Below are 18,254 nucleotides of genomic sequence, written 5' to 3' on the forward strand. Positions count from 1 at the left end.
CCTGTCTGGCGGATCTACCCGAAGCATCTAGTGGTGGCCCTGGAGTAGCTGGCTGGCAGGCACAGCCCTTAGGAAGATGGAAGACAGCATGGGCAGGCTGGAACTGCTGGGTCCAATCTGCATCTGTTCATTGAAAATTGAGGAGCTTTAGAGAGGAATGACTGGCCCATACCTAGTGGCAGCCTCCTAGATCTCATGCAGATCAGATCTCTTTGGCCAACTCCAACACAACTAAACAGGGAAAAGGACACTGGGAAATGTCATTCTCAGCTCGACGGCATCACAGAGCAAACGTCTACAGGGATTACTAGTAAAATGAAAAAAAGCTTACTTCTTTTCAGTTTGAAACCAGTATTCACATGATTCAAATTTAACAAGCCCACTCAGTGTCAGGCAAGGTGCCAAATATTTTCACACACATACACACACACACACATACACACCCCCACATAAACACAACTTCTCTAGTAGCAACACACCATATGCTACTTTTTCTCATTTCTGTTGGTCACCGTGAGAGGAAAATCATGAAGAGTTTGCACAGACCTGGAACTTTATTGACAAGATGTAAACAGCAACACAGTTGGAGACAGTGTCATGTCACAGTTAGGAGAGAAAGCTCTGGAGTTTCTGGAGTTTCTGGAGTTTCCGGGTCCAAATCCTGGGTTCTGTTACATGAGGGCTAAGTCATCTTGGGCAAAATACTTGATTTCTGTATTCCTCAGCTTTGCCATTACAAATTTCAGATAATACCCACCTTACAGGATCGTTGTAATGATTATATGTGATAATATATGTACAGCACCTGGTGTTAAAAAAAAAGAAAGCTAAATTTAGGAATGATTGAAAAATAAGTATTAGTGAGATTCCTGCCTATGCCTATAAATATATGTATATATTTTAATATTCTATTGCTGAAACAGAATGGTTTTAAATTTTATCTACATATTTTAACTCGTTCTCTTTTTCATTATAAATCAAAATGTTTCTATCTGTCATTATTTAGTAGCATACAGATAACTGAATATGTTACAAAAATCACACAGTCTCAAAATCTAGGGTATTCAATTTTTAAAATTATAATTTTCAGGAGAATATATAGGTATTAATATGAAGTGACATAAATAATGCCAAATTACTGAATAAACAATTTAAAATAAGTAAAAGGCAGCATAAGTTGTATCTTAATAACTTAAAAATGATGGTAGGATTGTCTATTTCCATGTATACTGTTAAATCAGTATGTCTCTATAAAGTTCCTGTTAACTACAGCTTCATCATCTGGATTTTGCCTAAATGATGTCAACACATTAGCCCTTTCTCATCATTATTTCCTGATAATCAATAGTGATCCCTGTACTTGGTCTTTCCTTTACAATTATTTGTCTTAAATGCAAAAATTATTCATTTTGCTAGAAGAAGAAGACCGCTTGACTTTCAGATCACTTTTCATTGATTCTCAGTTGTTCAATGCTTTGCACTCCCTCCTCATATGTTCTTTTTTGGGATCTTGACTAAAGCATAATATGCCTCTCTGGATAAGTTACCAGGTGCTTGAAACAAAAGACCTTGGGCAGAAAATATAGTTTGGTTAGAATAAGTTGGATGAATTTTAACTCATACTAAATATTAACTGTTATCTTTTAAGCATTCTGATCAATATTATTAGTATTGGCATATGCTTATTACCTAGTACTGAGTGTAAATTGTCTTCCTTTTTATACAATGAAGACATAGCATTATTGACTGACTCCATAAAGCTCATTTTAAAGGTTTAGTTTTATCCATTGACATTACTCAGCAAAGCAAGAATCAGACTTAAACTATTCAGTTATTCATTTCAAGGAAGGACAAGTGGGCACCTACCCAGTGGTTACACTGCACTTATACTCTAATTTGTATGCCTCTTAATCAAGGGGTCTTTTGATCCAGAAGGCAATGAGTGATTCCCTGGCAATGATATAATTTAAGAATGCAGGTCCTTAGTATGTTTCAGGATGTGCTAAAACATACGGCATTTGTTCAGCATATATTCAGCCAGTAGACAAAAGTTATCCTTAGAAGACCCATGACAATTTGCCTGACGCTCACTTTCTGAGGCAATGCCACATTTGACCAGTAGATAGCACTCAAGATGTTTCAATAAACGGAGAGAAGGCTTCTCCGTGCAATTATTACTTTGCCAGGGAAAGTCAGACAAGTTCATTTTAGATCAGCAGAGGGGAAAAAGAGATGGCCCAAATGCCTAGAAATGGGGAGTTTTGTACCAAACCTCAGCAGCCACTTAACACAAAGCTATACCGATTAGGGTAGGAAAGCTAGCCACTCATTTCCTAACACAATTTCTGCTGGAAGACAAGGAAAGCACCACTCATTTGACACACTGATATAAAACATGAAAGCAGCACTTGGATGGTAATGTTGATGTCCAGAGAGACCACAGGTAGAACATGTTGGTTGCACTGCACAGAACTCAAAAAGCAAAACTTTCTTGTGCCTCAATCATCCTGCTAGTTCAAAAGCCACCTGTATTTCAGAATGCAATGTTTACAAAAATAACAACCTGGCTATAAACAAAAAAATGAATTGCAATTGCTTGAAGCCAATGGACAGTGCCTTGGCATAGTTAGACCTACTAGGAAGGATAACTGGCATTATGCTTTTATAAGCGATGGCTTCCATCATACAAAAGAATCAACTCATATTACTTTAGAAGCAGAAAGTGGTAAATGGGGATGCTCCTGGGGTTTTTTATTTTTGTTTATTTGGCTATGGCAAGCAGCATCTTCAATCTTTTTGAGGCACGTAGGATCCTTAGTTGCCACATGTGGGATCTAGTTCCCTGACCTGGGATTGAGCCCAAGCCCTGTGCATTGGGAGTGCAGTCTTAGCCACTGGACCACCAGTGAAATCCCTGGTTCTGTGATTCTGAACCATTTTTCACATGTTTCAAGCTCAGTTCATCTGATACAGGGTCTGTGTTAAATGAGGTGAGGGTCATCAAGGTGCTGTTTAAGTAGACACAAAAAGCTGGAGTATGAGAAGTTAGGAGATGAGAGTCATTCAAATATCCATGAAAGAAAAACTGGAGGCATCTGAGCAAGGAAAGAACATGTCAAAGGAAAAAGATATCTGGGGGAAAATCAGTGAAAAACTACAGAAAACAACTTCAAATTCCATCTGCAGAAAATTGTTGGTGGTTGGGAGGTGGTCAGTCTCTTTAAAAAGCCAGTTTCTTGGAGGATAGATTTTCAACCCCTGCTCTCTAAGGTCCAACCTTAAGCTTTCTGCAGCTGTGCTCCCAGCCCATCATAAATGGACTCACACCCTCAGGATGGCTAACCCAATATCCCACTCAAAAATTTCTGAATTTCATTTCAAATTGCCTGAAACTACCTTCAGCCTTTGACCTTCCTATGAGTCATTAAATAGCTTTCTGTTGTAATTGTTCAACTTGTTTCAGTTATGTTTGTGTATTTGAAACCAAAAGGCTTTTTTGACTGTGCTAGGCTTACTCTGGGTTTCCTTGGTGGCTCAGATGGTAAAGAGTCTGCCTGCAATGCAGGAGACCCAGGTTTGATCCCTGAGTCAGGAAGATCTCCTGGAGAAGGGAATGGCAACCCACTCCAGTATTCTTGCCTGGAGAATTTCATGGACAGAGGAGCCTGGCGGGCTACAGTCCATGGGGTTGCAAAGAGTCAGATGTGACTCTGGGGGTAGGATGGGGCTGTGGAGTGTCTAATATCTGGTCCACAATAATTAACAGAAAGACAGCAAGGGAAAAACACATTTACAGAACACTACCTTAACTAATCAAAGGAAAAGATTCCAATCTGAGAATATTTAGAGTTCCTGGAAGAAGACAGACAGACATCTGGGATGAAAAGAGGTTGGCGTGAGCTCCCCCGGCACTAACCCTGGAGTCTAACCTTCCTATGCCATCATCTGGCTGTGTGACCTTGAGAATATCACTTTCCATCTCTGGGCTTCAGGTTTTTCATCTATAAACTGAAGGGTTAAGCAAAATGCTCCAATTCTAATCTTCTATAGCTCTGTTCTCCTGCCTTCTTTCCATATAGGAAGCTACATTTGAAGGAAGTTAATTGATTTCCTAGCAATGACATCCATTATACTTGATATACCAGTAAAAAAAAAAGGTGACCATTCAGTCAAATAATCATGCGTATATGAACACTGCATGGCAACACACTTTGAAACACAGCGACAACTTTACAAAACGCACTCTGACTGGTAGAGATGCTCTCTCCCACCTTGTCAGTCTTGATTGATATTCACCCACATCATCACAGGACTGGCTAGAACCCACAGGCTGCTTCTCCTCCCCTCCCTCCAACCTCTCCTCTTGGCTGCTGATGGTGGCTTCAGCCACCAGTACTTTGCTGGTAGCACCTTCTAACATCCAAGTGAAGAAATATAGTTGTGGCAAAAAAACTTCACTGTAGAAGAACTCTTTGATTTGTGTTTGAACTTAGGGCAACTGATAACATTTATGTGATAAAACTTCATAAATCCCCCAAACATGCTGACCCATCTACCAAGAAAATGTCCAGTTCTCTCCTGAAAAGTCCCATAGAACTAAGAATATAAATAAGTTCTTAGTACATTCCAAATGTGGAGGCTACAATTCTATAGGGAAGGGAAGGGAGGAAGGATTTGATTTGCACTGTTGTAAGGCAGAAATTAACACAACATTGTAAAACAATTACTCTCCAATTAAAAAAAAAAAAAAAAAGAAGGGAGAGAGGGGGAAGGAAAGGGAGGGGGGAAAAGTAAGTTTCTGTAGAGCAGCAGTTTTCAACCATGGCTGTATAGTGAAATCTCTTGGGTGAAAAATGTCACTGTTTAAGTACACTTTTAAAGAGGTTAAAGTCCCCAGTGCCATCAGGGTTGAGTCAGTGTAACACAGCATCACATTAATAAAATGGTGACTAAAGAATATTCAATTACTCAACAAGAGTGGCAACTCAAAAGGATTTGTTGTTCCGAATTCCTACCAAAAAGCCCACCAGCTTTCAAAGAGGTCCAAAGGCTCCCTGAGAATTCCCTGTATCCTTGGCGTAATACTGCCATGTTCCCGAGTCCTGATTACTCCTCCGCAGAGGGTTGCAGAGCCATGTGCCATGCAATTCTCTATATCCTCTCACGCTTCTAAAATTATTACCTCATCAATGCTTCAGGCTTGGTACTGTCAGACCTCTTTTCCTGATAATAAGATAGACTCTGGGGCTTTTAGCATCCATAGATCACTCCCACAACTCTTACTCACTAAAGGTTCATTCATTCACTACATCACAACTTTTATAACTGCTGGTCAGTTGAAAAATACCTGAGGCAGAGTGATGAATTGGAAAGACTCTGCACAAAGAAACTGAAGGCTTTGAATCAAGTTTCAGATGTGCCCATGCCTCTCTCCAGATGACCTGAAGCAAGTCACATAACCTTTCGAGCTTCCATTTCCTTAAATATAAAGTGAGAAAGTTGGTTAGTGTCTGATATCCACCACAGCTCTCAAATATTATACGGCATATGATGTTCTTATACACATTCTGGTTATGATGCTAATGAACAGTAAGTGGTGAGAAAGTAAGTGCAGAGGAGAAGCACAAGGAAAAGGCAAATGGTCCAAGGGAGCCACAAGTTGACAGATTGGCTTTCAAAGCATTGACAATATCCCCATGCTGCTGCTGCTAAGTCACTTCAGTCGTGTCCGACTCTGTGCGACCCCACAGACGGCAGCCCACCAGGCTCCCCCGTCCCTGGGATTCTCCAGGCAAGAACACTGGAGTGGGTCGCCATTTCCTCCTCCAATGCATGAAAGTGAAAAGTGAAGTCGCTCAGTCCTGTCCGACCCTCAGTGACCCCATGGACAGCAGCCTTCCAGGCTCCTCCGTCCATGCGATTTTCCAGGCAAGAGTACTGGAGTGGGGTGCCATTGCCTTCTCCGAATATACCCATAAGTTGCCTTTTAAAAAGACTACAGTGGAATCATATGGCAGGAAAATTTGGTAGGTTCTATTTTTTGCTACTTTGTCTACATGAAAAGACCCTTTTCACTCCCCTCACACTGGGAAAACCACACTTGCAAAATGAAAAAGGCAATGATCTGATTCTCTAGATGTTAAATTGCCTCTGAGAAAGGGACGATGTTAAAAAAAATTCCTCTAATATGCCGAGACACTTTTACAATATTCCAACCGCCAGTTCAGTTCCCTGTTCCTCTGTAGCAGCTCTTGCATCACATTTCTTCCTTCTTTGCTTTCAAACAACCATGACCATCTCCTCATGCAGTCTCCTGCTTTAGACAATCCTGTCTGTTACCACTGCATATATCTCTATTCCACTTGATGTCTGACTTTCCTACTCCAAAAAGTTGGAAGACTCCTTATTTCCTGCAGACCAAGGTAACCTATTTAGCTTGGCATTCCCAGATCCCTACCATCTCACCTATAACATACTTTTCCTCTCCTTTTCTTTTCCATCCATCAGTGAAGTCACATGAAGTCCCTCCATTCGGCCTTTGCTCATGTCGTTCTTCCCACATGGAATGGCTTTACCTATTTTCTCCTACATAAACTAAATCCGGCCATTCTCAGAAGCTCACATTTCATCTCTGCTATGAAGCAGTCATGCTGGTTTCCAAGGATCTGCCCTTCCTCCAACTGTCCTGGGCAACACTTCAACTCTCCCAGACTGTCTCGTTTGTGGCATGCTCCTGTTTACACTGAGTGTTCTGAATGACAGAGTCAATGCACTTAATGCTTCTAGCATGCTTCTTTTTTTAATTAAAAAAATTTTTTTTGGGCCACACTGTGTAGGCATTTGGGATCTTAGTTCCTCAAACAGGGACTGAACCCATGACCCCTGCTCCGTACATGCAGAGTCTTAACCACTGGACTGCCAGCAAAGTCTATCATTCTTGCCTATCTTTTCCCCTTCCCTCCCCGCTCCTCTCCCTCCTTTCCTTCCCTTCTTCCTTCCTTTCACTTTACCATAATACGTACAGTAAAATTTCAGGAATACACTAAATTAGCAGCAATCACCTTATAAATAAACACAGTAATAGCAGACTGGGGGATCCTGGGTGCTTCTCTTCCACAGCCTAAGCAACGGGACACACACATTCTCCTGTGTCCCTTAGCTCTTAGCTTGGAATCCAACACCCTTCAACAAGTTCCATTGTGAAAATACTTAGTATTAGGACACATGTCCAAGTTGAGGTTTCACTTCAAAATTTTATGCATAAATTTCCCAAAAGTGCAGAAATGGTCTAAGAAATAGGACCAAATTTAAAGAAAAGAGTCATTAAGTCATTTATTCATTTCAATAGTGTGTTAAGTCCAGCACTCCTCATTGAAAGAGCTAGTGATAACAGAATTGGAGACCACTAAATCAAGATGGGACCTCACCTTCTAGTTTTAGAGATGAGTCAGCTGGGACTCCTGCAGAAACACCAAGTCTAAATGAGGTACTGCCTCTTGCAATACTGTTTGCCTTTCTTCTTCTTTTAGCAGCCCCTCTCCATAAAGGTGTTCCTCTAATGTCTGCCAATCCGTTCCCTATTCATCGCTTTCCAAAGATTGTCTGTAAATGAAATGCAAAGACAAAGTTGGACAAGCCGATCAACTTACATCTGTCCCATTTTTTGCAATGATCTTATTTCTGCATCCAGGATAGAATAACTTTCTAGAAGCGAGCTCCCAGTCTTGGTAAAGAATATTTGTGAAGGGGAAGGGTAACTATAGGGAGGTGAGTTATATATTTAGATATGCAAATAATGATTTTAAGTCTTAGGACAAGCAGAAGTGGGTTGTTGCTACTGCAGCCTTTGCATGGGTCCTATAATTCACCAGTCACCCTTGGCCAAGAGTTAGGAAGGATATATAATCCTTTTTTGACTCTTCCTCCACAGGGAATGGAGTTGTATATCCCACCCACAGCCTCAGAGACAACACCTCTCAAAGTCACACAGGGGCCCAGAACAGTCTGGAATGACCTCCAGGAGAGGAGGGTTTGATCCCTGGGTTGGAAAGATCCCCTGGAGGAGGAAATGGCAACCCACTCCAGTATTCTTGTGTGGAAAATTCCACGGAGGGAGGCAGGCTGGTGGGTTATAGTCCATGGGGTTTCAAAGAGTGAGACAGGACTGAGCACAGGACAAGCACACTGTCGGCAAAATCTTGACACACCCAAAGAAAGGAAGGGTGGGACCCTGCCTACCCACCTCAGTCCTGGTGCGAGGAGGAGATGGAAACATTTTCCCCCTACAATTCCAACTCAAATTTCACTTTGTTGTGTTTTATTTTCTAAAGGTTGAAAATCAATCGCAACTCCACTCCCTCGCCTCAACGTGTTTTTCTTTTCCAAGAGAGGTAGGAACTATCCTTGCGTGTTCTTTTGAAGTAGCTGCCTAGGGACTTATCTCTGGAGAAGCAGTTTTACCTCTTTAGACCTTAGATTGCCCATCTGTTCATTAAGGGGTTGATGGATGATGTCTAAATTTTCATCCACCGTAAATGGGGGAGTCCCTGAGCCCCACTGGCCCTTGACTTGAGTGTCTAGCACAGAAATAGTTAAAGGTTAAGGATCTCTCAAATGGAGACTTGCTAACATGGGGGTGAGGATGCCAGGCAGCATATTTGTAGTCTTGTCCAGCCTTGGCCTCAAAAATATCCCTCTCGAAGATTTGCCGATGGGGAGGCTGCAGCGGGGTCTCCTCTTCTAAGTCTTCCCCCCGGGCGCCCGGGCGCAGCTCTATCTGGAACCTGGACACCAAGCAGTTCAAAGCATCCTCAAAACCGAGTAAGCCTGGCCCCCTACTGCTAGCTCGGCTTCTCACAGCCCTGTCGCTACCCCTCCTCAAGGTCCCTCTAGGTCTCCACTACTTTCCACGTCCGAAAATTCTTTCAGCCGCCAGCTGCACTTTGGACCCCCTGCCTTGGACTCCGAGATAGCCAGTGCTGCCGCGGAGTGGGGCGCCCTTCCGAGACGTCCTGGGATCCAGCCCCCCTACCCTAACCCCCGCCCCACTCAACCACCACCCACCGCAGGCTTTCCTGTTAGCAGCTCCCCCACGCCCCGTCTCAGGACCTGGCCGTCTCCTTCCCCTCGAACTCCCTGGGTGCTTTCCGGGCGCACTTCTTCGGCATCCAAGCAGGGAAACCTCACCCACACCCCATCCCCGCTGCCTCTTTCCGTGCAAAAGAAGAGCTGGTCAGTGGGCAGAGCGCCTGACCCAACTGAGCCACCGGGACTGGCCCTCTGCTGGGTGGGGTCGAAGAAGGAGCCGGGCCTCGCTGGGCTCCCGGGCGCGCTCCGCTTTGCCCGCCTAGAGCAGCCCAGCGAGGGAACCCTGCACCAAAGCGCCGGAGCCGCAGCTCCCCGCCCGCGGAGACCCCCGCGCTCACCCCGACCCGGGGACGCCAGAGCCCCCAGCACCGCTGGAGCCCCTCGCAGCAAGCCGGAGCGCCAGCAGCCCCGCACGCTCCTTTTCCGGCCCCCTCCAAGGAGGGGCGCGCGGGGGCCCCAGAAGCATCTCCCGCTCGCCCTCCCCCACCCCTTTCCCAGCCCGCCCACCCGACCCGCGCGGCGCGGCGTTGCGCTCGGATTCCGGGAAGGAAGCGCCGCGCTGTGTCCCCGGCGTCCTCAGTCCTGCCCCCCGAAGTGGAGATGCGCGAGTGGCAGGCGAGGGCGCGCAGCTCGTGAGACGCCGCGCCAGCCGGCACCATGCGCCTGCGGCCGCTGCCCCTCGTGGTGGTCCCCGGCTTGCTGCAGCTGGTAAGTGCCCGGCCCGCCGCGCGCCCCGCGCCCCACGCCCCGCGCGCCAGGGCCGCGTTTCGGCGGGAAAACCGCGCCGGTGGCCGACTCAGAAGCGGAGCCTGGGGCTGCTGGGACCTGGTGCTGGGGGCGCGCGCAGCCGAGGGAGTTTGGGGGTTTGCTTTAGAGGTTGAAGCGGAAGAATCAGGGAGTGGGATTCAGAGAGGACCCTGAGGCTGGTGAGGGGCTTTTGTTGGCTTGAGACTGGAGGACTGGAGTGAAAAGGGCAGAAAGTGGCAGGAAAGAAGGTGCGAGAGAAGGAAGAGGTTTATTGAAAAGCGATCGAGGAGGGAAGTAGGGGAGAAGGCTAGACGGACGTGATGAAGATGGGCTGAAAGACCCAGAGTTTGAGAGGCTTTGTGGCTTTTATTTTTCACGTGCTATTTTGCACGGATGCCCGCAAACACTTCTAAACCTCTGCATCGTGCATCCTCGTTCTCGGGACCGATTAGTGGCTCCTTGATGGGGAAAAACTTAGGCGAAAGACCGATTTGGGAGACAGATTGTATTTCTCTTCGTTTTCCAATCTGGCGCTGGGGACTAGGATGGGGTTTTGTGCCGACGGGGGAGGCAGGATGTAACTTTCAAGTCCAACTCCACCCCGTCATCTCTAAGCATTCTGTTCCCAAAGACCTCTCCCGTCGGTTCTGGGAGGCTCAGGGGGAGCTGAGGAATAGGAAGGGAATTAGAAGGTGACGCAGGGTCCACTAGAGAGGCTCTCGGCGACAGCTCCAGGGGTGACACTCATCCCTCCTTGCTTGGAGGCTTGGCGCCACGCTATCCTCCTTCCGAATTACCTGTATGATGTATGGGTTGCTAGATAATTCTCTTTAAGGGAGAACCTAAGTAAAATCTTCAAGAAAACAACTTTTAAAGTAAAATTCCGTAAGGGGATTGCTGTGGCTCAGTCCACGTCTGTGATGGGTTTCTCCTGCTCTCTAGGCACTTAATACCGTGCTATTAAGAGGGCTTTCGCCAGAAGCCAGGGTTTCTTTGGTCCTCATACTTAAGACTTTACCCAGTTGAATCTGGGCTGTTAAAACAGGGGTAAGGAACACAAGCATGATAATGTGTTCCTCCCTTTCCATCTGTCCTCTCTCTCTCTCTCCCACTTCTCCGAGGAAAAAACCAAGTAACTTATTAAAGTTTCTGTATGATACATATCATATTGTAGACGCAGAGATATTTGCAAGTTTGGGGATGGAAGGAACTCGAAACGCTCTTAGTGAAGGGGTGAGGACACCGAAAGGCCTGTCCATTCTTTATACAACGGAGATGAGCTTCACCTGCGCAGCATTAACCAAGAAATTCTTCAATGGCATCAAGAAGAAAATGCAGTGATGCTCCGACGTTGTCCTTGAATGAGCCAGCACATACTGGCTATATACAATATTGCATGTTAAAATACATTTTGCATGCCAGGCGTTAAGCGTGCCACATATTTTTCACATTAGTCTTCAGTATCATTTGCTTTTTAAAATGCTTGATCTGGATGCCAATACAAGATGATCTAACAAAGCACATTTGTATGGTGTATATTAAGTTAAACTATAGAAGTCTGGGGAAATAAGGTACTTAGGTTACTTAGGTAGGATCTTCAAGGATCTCTTAGTTCATTCTTTTTTTTTTTTTCATTCATTTAACTTTGCATTCAGTGATCATCAACTGTGTATCTGTTCCACTGTATTAGACTGTTAAAGATGAGGGACCATATTGGGGGATGTGTTGGGAAAAGTTCTCCTATCAGCTACTCTATGGGGAATGTTAGATTTTTTTTTTTTTCCTCCACACAACCAGAGTCAATAGGGAATAAAAAATACATCTTGACAGGATTGTATACCTTCCTTAAGAGCTAGATTCTAATATTACAGCATGGATTGATTGATTAGTTTTTAAGGAAGTGTATGTCAAATTCTAATCCATTTTTGGATTGTGCTTGGATTGTAATGTTTTTTTCCTGGAGCACTTTATCATGGTAAGTGAGGTGGGGAGCTGCAGCTGTGTGATAAGCACACATTCCTTACACTGCCATCCTTTTGGACAATAAAAAGCTGTTTACATTCTCCACAATCTTATAGCTGTTTCCAACCTTATAACACAAGGGGGTTAGAATGTGAAAGGAAAACAGAATAGCTGAGCTGGGTAAATCTAAATGAAACACCCCCCAATCCCAACATTCGCCCCACCCCAGCAAAAAAAAAAAAAAAAAGTAATAAATTGGCTCTTCAAATGGCTTCTAATTTTATTCTACCTTTTCAGCTAATATTGAACTTCTTTGCTAAATCCCAGGAACAAGTGGATCAAATGTTTGAAAACTAATTTTTTCACTTTCTAGGAACCAGATGGACTTAGTTCATCTGCCCTTGGTGGGAGGCAGAGGGAACAAGGCTGGATTATTGTTGGCAATGGATTTTACTTCCATTCCCACTGCCATCATAAAATGCTAAATATGTTTAAATGAGTAGTGGATTCATTTGGGGATATTGAAATTTTAATTTTAAGAAATTTGTCTGATTCATATGAAAATAGTCAGAGGGAGTTGAGCCCAAATAAGTCGCTATCATATAACACTGGTACAGGTTTTTACTTACTTGGGAGATATTTACCATTTTTAAGAAAACACTAAGCTGAATGGATAAATATTGCAGGTAAACTATGAAGTATGTGTGTCTGTGACCTGTCCTTGCCCAGTTCTCCTGGCCTGTGTTCAGTGTTTTGTTATACCCAAAGTAAGATTACTAGGCATTTGCAGAATTTAAGTAGCAAACCCGAATGTATTATTTTCTTTAAAATTCTTGTACAGCAACATATTCTTTATAAAAACATTAATAGCACACGATTTCTCATCTGCCATCGAATGAAAAGAGAATTAGCATTTGGAGTTAACATTATAATAAAATGAGTGCTATTTTGTGACATGATACAAGGTAAAAACTTCGCCAGTTGACAACTTCTTTCAGATTTGCATTATTATTGGTAACTCATAATAAGTGTGATTTTTGCCTCTAAGTAAAATGCAGATTGTAAAACAGATTAAATTTGAAATAAATGGATGATTAGCTTGAGTTTAAGATAAAATTTAGTGGTGATTTAAAAAAATTGTTATACATTTCAACTTGTTTTTCTGTAATACAATGATGAGTTTATCAAGTAAAATATAAATTAAAAAAGTGATGCAAGTTAGCAAATTTTTAGAAACCTATAAAATCAGAATATTTCTGATGCAAAGTGTTACAATTTTAAGCTCATCATTATACAGTATTATCCCGCATGAGCTTATTGAGGTTATTTTTATTTTAATAAATTGTTAATTATGATAGTTATTGAGTGTGATAGTCATAACATATATTTATCCACAGCTCTGTATTTACAAGAAGTGATAATTCATGACTGTCTTCCATTCAGAAATCACAATTCCCCTCATATAGTTTGGATCAATAAACATCAAAACAGTGTTTCCTAGTGTAGGATCAATAATTGTCTGTTGCCTAGATGACAGTGCTGAGGAGAAAAAAAATACCACCATATCATGGTTACAACTTAGAGTTGGCTAGGCTTTAAAATGGACTCCTCATTAAAAGCGTCATTATCTTAGACATTATTTAAAATGAGAATTGGTATTAGACAATTAGATCCTGTGTTCCAGCCAGTCACCTCCCGGTATAAATGGTGTTCCGTTGGCCTGTTCTAAGATTATGTTGTGTCCTTCAGTTTTAAATGCCTTCCACATGGGAAGCTGACTGCTCTTGGGAACTTAGTTTATAGCTCAATAGGTTTCCGAATGGAAAAGAAAGGCATTGTTACTTTTCATTCTGTAGTTTTTTCCTTAATTTTCTTTTTATTGTTTCTGATTAGTGGTCAAAATGCTAAGTAAGGCACAAAGCTTTTTTGAAAAACCTTTTAGAGGTTTTACACTGTCAGCTTAAAATGTGTAGCTCTTGCAAGTCTAACGAATTAAAAAATGTTGATTTTCACAATACGCGGCCCACCTTTTATCTATTAAAAAGCTAATCAATACATTGTGAAAGATTTCATTATTTAGTAGTAAGCAATCAGAGATAAATATAAATGTGTCACAGGTCTGTGGCTTTGTAAAGGCTCCAGGGCTGTCTCTTACTGTTTACATATTCTGTGGACTCTTTTACCTGAAGCTTTGCTGGGTAAGATTTGAAAAAAGAATTATAGCCACACACTCAAGTGCCTAGAGTTAGGGCTGTGTCAGCGTTTCTGTAAAGAATCTCATTTCTATCTTAGCCATAAGCATTATTGCCGGTTAGAAGTTGGCATTTAATATCTTGATTTTGGAGTCAATTATATTAAAGCTGCTTTAAAAAATTGGTCCAAATGATTTTGAGTTCATTCTCTAGGTATTCTTATAGTATGTGTAATGATGATTTAACAAACTAGTTTCTATATTCTTCTTGGTTATAATTTAAATTGTACTATGTTTAAATTATTTTCAATAGTCTCTTCCCAGCTAACCTATTTATTGAACCACTGTAAGATTTTGAAACAGTGTTTCATCTTAAATAATTTTAATTGTGCCCAATTCAGATGCCTTAGTCTTTGTTTACTAACAATTGTACATCTTTATTTGCTAACAATCTATTTCAATATTTTATTACTTGTCATATGACCAATGGTGTTGATGACAATTGCTTTCTTTATTTCAAAATTATGTTCAATAGAAAAGGATATAAAGCAATTTACAGTATAGATTTTCATATTATAGAAAGAATTCTAAGATATGATTGACTGAAAACTTCCAATTGATGTTATTTTTAATTTATGAAAAATAACTGTTTGGTTTGTTATGCTGTAAGATTTGTATGTAATAAGGAATTCTTTTCCTTTATAGAACTACCATTAAAAATGAATACTTCACCATTTAGACCCAAAAGCTTTTTCCTAGCCAGATCATTCAAGAAATTAAAATAGTTGTCTTTAAAATTATCATTCCTGTAAATTTTGCTTTTCTTCAATTTATGGACCTACAGTAAGAAAAGTGGGAGATTTTATAAATTTAAACTGCAATAATAATGCTGCTTTAGATTTGTATATACTTACGTGTTTTCAAGTTTCTTTCACACAGTTTATCAATTCTATTCTCCCAATAAATTTGCAAGAATGACATGTTAAATGTTTCCATTTGTGTATTGGAAAGAACAATGGAAAGATTTGAGTTTTATTTATAAGTAAATTGCATTTTCAACAAATATTTACTATTTTGTCCCTGACTTTATGCTGAGACTGTAGCAGACCTTGAGGACATAGCAGTAAACAAAATGGAACTGCTCTAAGGACACATATGTGTGTGTGTACATACATACACACGTGTCTCTGTGTGTCTTGGGCTGGTCATTTAAAAACCCCAAATCCCTCATCTGTACCATGACGTCATTAATGATAAAGAGAATGAAAAATGATTTCTAGTATCTCTCTCCTTTTTTAATGTACAGTGTTTCTGGTTTTTCTTTTCATGTATTATGTACATCTTTAGTTACTGTACAGTTTAAAGTATGTCTTACCTACAAACATAATTGCTCTAAGTATGTTTTACATGAAGTTTGTGCTGTTAACCTTATCACAAATGATACACATATTTAGAAAGAGATTTAAAATGCTATATGACTAATTAATGTTGTATCTTCTTATGGAAAAGGAAAATTTAGTGAAACTAGGCAAAGGGATTGATGAATACTTATTTAACACATATAATCAGCAAAATCAATAAAATTTAAATTAAAATGGTACAATAAGGGCTTTTCCCCGTTTATACCATTTTTAAATTGTAAACTATTAGCATCTACTCATTCCTTTAATTTAAATAAAAAGTAAATTGACTCTCAGTTAAATTCTAATTATTAAGATAAGCAACATTGCAGTTTAATAATGTACTTCAGAAAACTAATGTGTGACTTTCATAGTCTCAGTAGAATCTAACCTATTTCAAGCAGGGATACTTTTAACTAACTCCAAAGGTCTCAAGAGTTCTAATGTAAATGGTACGAAATTTTAAAAAAGAAAACCAGCAATGAATTGGTATGTGAGAACTGTCAAAGGTGGAAGAAATTGTTAATGGTTTTAGCATCAGGGGAAAGGCAACTGACACAGACTGACAAGTCCTGGAGTTCAGTCCCAGCTACATTTCAAACAACATAAATGTCTTAAAAAAAAAACTTGACTTTGCAATAGTGCTGTTTTGGGCCAAATAAAGGGATTCTCAGGTCATAAAAAACACTTAAGTAAATCTCTTTATTCAAGAATATGAAAGATTGTGATTTTCAAATATTGCCGTATATATTGACAATTTTAAAATCTCACTGTTTACTTTAAATTATACGGTAGGTATATTTATGCACTCAAAACAGTAACTTAGGAAATAGTTTAGGTTACATGAAAGAAGAGACCACATGTGTAGTTTATATGGCCATGAAAAGCCCCTGATCTTCATGATATTTTGAATGGATAATGTATACAGTAAGAGAATAGGGACTCAAAAGAACCATTTAACATTTTGCAGCAATGAAAGCAATCTTTTTTTCTTAATAAAGTTGTGCATTTTGATAACCCCAACGAAAGACAGCTGGGATTGGTATGAGAATTATATGGCTACAAAAATGAAAAGGGAGGTGAAATTCTCAAAGGTGTGTTTTCCAAAGTCATGGATTCACCTGCTGCTCCCATGTTGATGACTCCAAAATCTGTACCTCAATTCTTACCCTAGTGTTCAGGCTCTCAGGCCTTCTCTCCATAGCTTAGTGTTCTTTGATTTGGATGTTTTACTGCAACTCACACTCCATACATCCACAGCCATACACACCTTTCCTGAACAAGTACCTTCCAACATTCATGGAATCAGATCTTGAAGATCCTATTTCTTTCCCCATTTTCATGTCTGGTATCTTTGTGTTGGGACAAGTGACTTGATATAAAGCATTATATGGTTTACAAGATTCTTTCATGTGTGTGGTCTCATGGTTCATCTTCACATCAGCTCGGGAGGGTAAACAGAGCAATAGTTACTGCATCCATTTTAAAGATGAAGAAACAAAGGCATGGAAGGTTTCCAAGGTGGACTTTATACAGACTCACAAAAGGCACAACTTGAATTGTACGCCCAGTCCAGCCCTGAGGCCAAGGCAGCAGCTGTCTGTAGCAGAAGGTTGTGATATCCTTCAGAGACACCTAGCGTGATAAGGCTTGAGGGACATTTCTGAGACATTCTTTTCTGCTCAGTGACCACGCTGAGGCAGAAACCTCAACTCATTCATTTTAGGAATGTTTTAAACAAATTTGTCATGAAGTCAAACAAGTTGAACAGAACAAACAGATTCTTAGAGCCTGTCCCTTAACTGGGAGTTCTGTTTAGACTTTAGCTTCAGAATTGATTTGCCAGGCGTTCCAGCTTTTGTAGCATTAAAGCTAAATGAATGGCTCAGTTGTGTGGTTCCAGTTAGCGTCAGCAGAGGGTTTGCGAGTTCCTCTAATTCTTCAAGATCTCAACTTATCTCACTTCAGGTGGAAAAGGTGAACAAGAAGAGAGAAAAAGGGCTTAACTTCTATGAAGGGCTACTTAATCTTGGTTTTTTAATAGACAGGTAGAATTATGAGAAGGAACCAGTGGGGTGGGAGGGCATCTAGTTGGTTCTGACACTCATGTGGAACTTGTGAGCATTCATGGAAAATTTTGCTTTACAAGTTGCATTCTTGCTCTTGCCCTCTCTCCCTTTCTTACTTTTTATGAAAATGCAAGCTTTATTATGGGCTTCCCAGGTGGCACTAGAGGTAAAGAATCTGCCTACCAATGCAGGAGACATAGGAGACATAGGAGCCACAGGTTTGATCCCTGGATTGAGAAGATCCCCTGGAGTAGGAAATGGCAACTTTTTCCAGTCAATTCTTGACTGAAAAATTCCATGGACAGAAGAGCGAGGTGGGCTACAGTCCATGGGTTGCAAAGAGTCGGACACAGCTGAGCATGCACACATGCATGTGTGTGCATTATAGAAATACTTTTAGAAATATTATAGAAACAGTATACCGTAGTGGATGTTGTTGGCTCTCCACCCAGATCCCTTTGGATCCCTTTTTACCATCCCTTTTTACGTACTTCTATATGCCCTGACCTTTTTCGGTTTTCCTTCTAACACTGGGCACTTGTAACTCTCCTTCAGAGGATTCCCCCTTGCCAGAAAGTACTGAGTCAGACTGTAGTTCCCTTCCTCTGGGGCTATTCTTGACAGATGACTGACGGGTGCCAGAGCATAAAAGGCTCAGTTCTGTTGCTCATAGGTTTAAGGAATACACCCTGGAGTGTCCCTGTGTCAAAGCTCCCTCAGGCAACGGAAACCTCGCCTGAGATAACACAGCACATGTCCACAGCTTCCTCTTGTTCACTGACCTGCTGCCCACTCCCC

The 18,254-nt window shown here is 41.3% G+C and overlaps 1 protein-coding gene and 1 long non-coding RNA gene across 2 annotated transcripts in view; one reads left to right on the top strand and one right to left on the bottom strand.

The window, feature by feature from the left end:
- Nucleotides 1-545: 545 nt before the first annotated feature.
- LOC139176410 (uncharacterized) lies at nucleotides 546-9,512 on the bottom strand. Its single transcript, XR_011560858.1, has 4 exons — nucleotides 9,426-9,512; nucleotides 7,428-7,602; nucleotides 5,348-5,478; nucleotides 546-805 (listed from the first exon to the last, which is right to left on the bottom strand). It is a non-coding gene; the product is annotated as an uncharacterized lncRNA (long non-coding RNA).
- The window catches only part of NXPH2 (neurexophilin 2), a 128,474-nt gene continuing 119,299 nt past the window's right edge, over nucleotides 9,080-18,254 (top strand). Inside the window, exon 1 of the mRNA XM_019973319.2 lies at nucleotides 9,080-9,795. Within this exon, the coding sequence (XP_019828878.1) occupies nucleotides 9,745-9,795 (51 nt within the window). The 5' untranslated portion in view covers nucleotides 9,080-9,744. The remainder of the gene's footprint in view (nucleotides 9,796-18,254) is intronic.

This window comes from Bos indicus, chromosome 2 (genome assembly GCF_029378745.1).
Source record: "Bos indicus isolate NIAB-ARS_2022 breed Sahiwal x Tharparkar chromosome 2, NIAB-ARS_B.indTharparkar_mat_pri_1.0, whole genome shotgun sequence".
In the NCBI taxonomy this organism is placed as follows: domain Eukaryota; kingdom Metazoa; phylum Chordata; class Mammalia; order Artiodactyla; family Bovidae; genus Bos; species Bos indicus.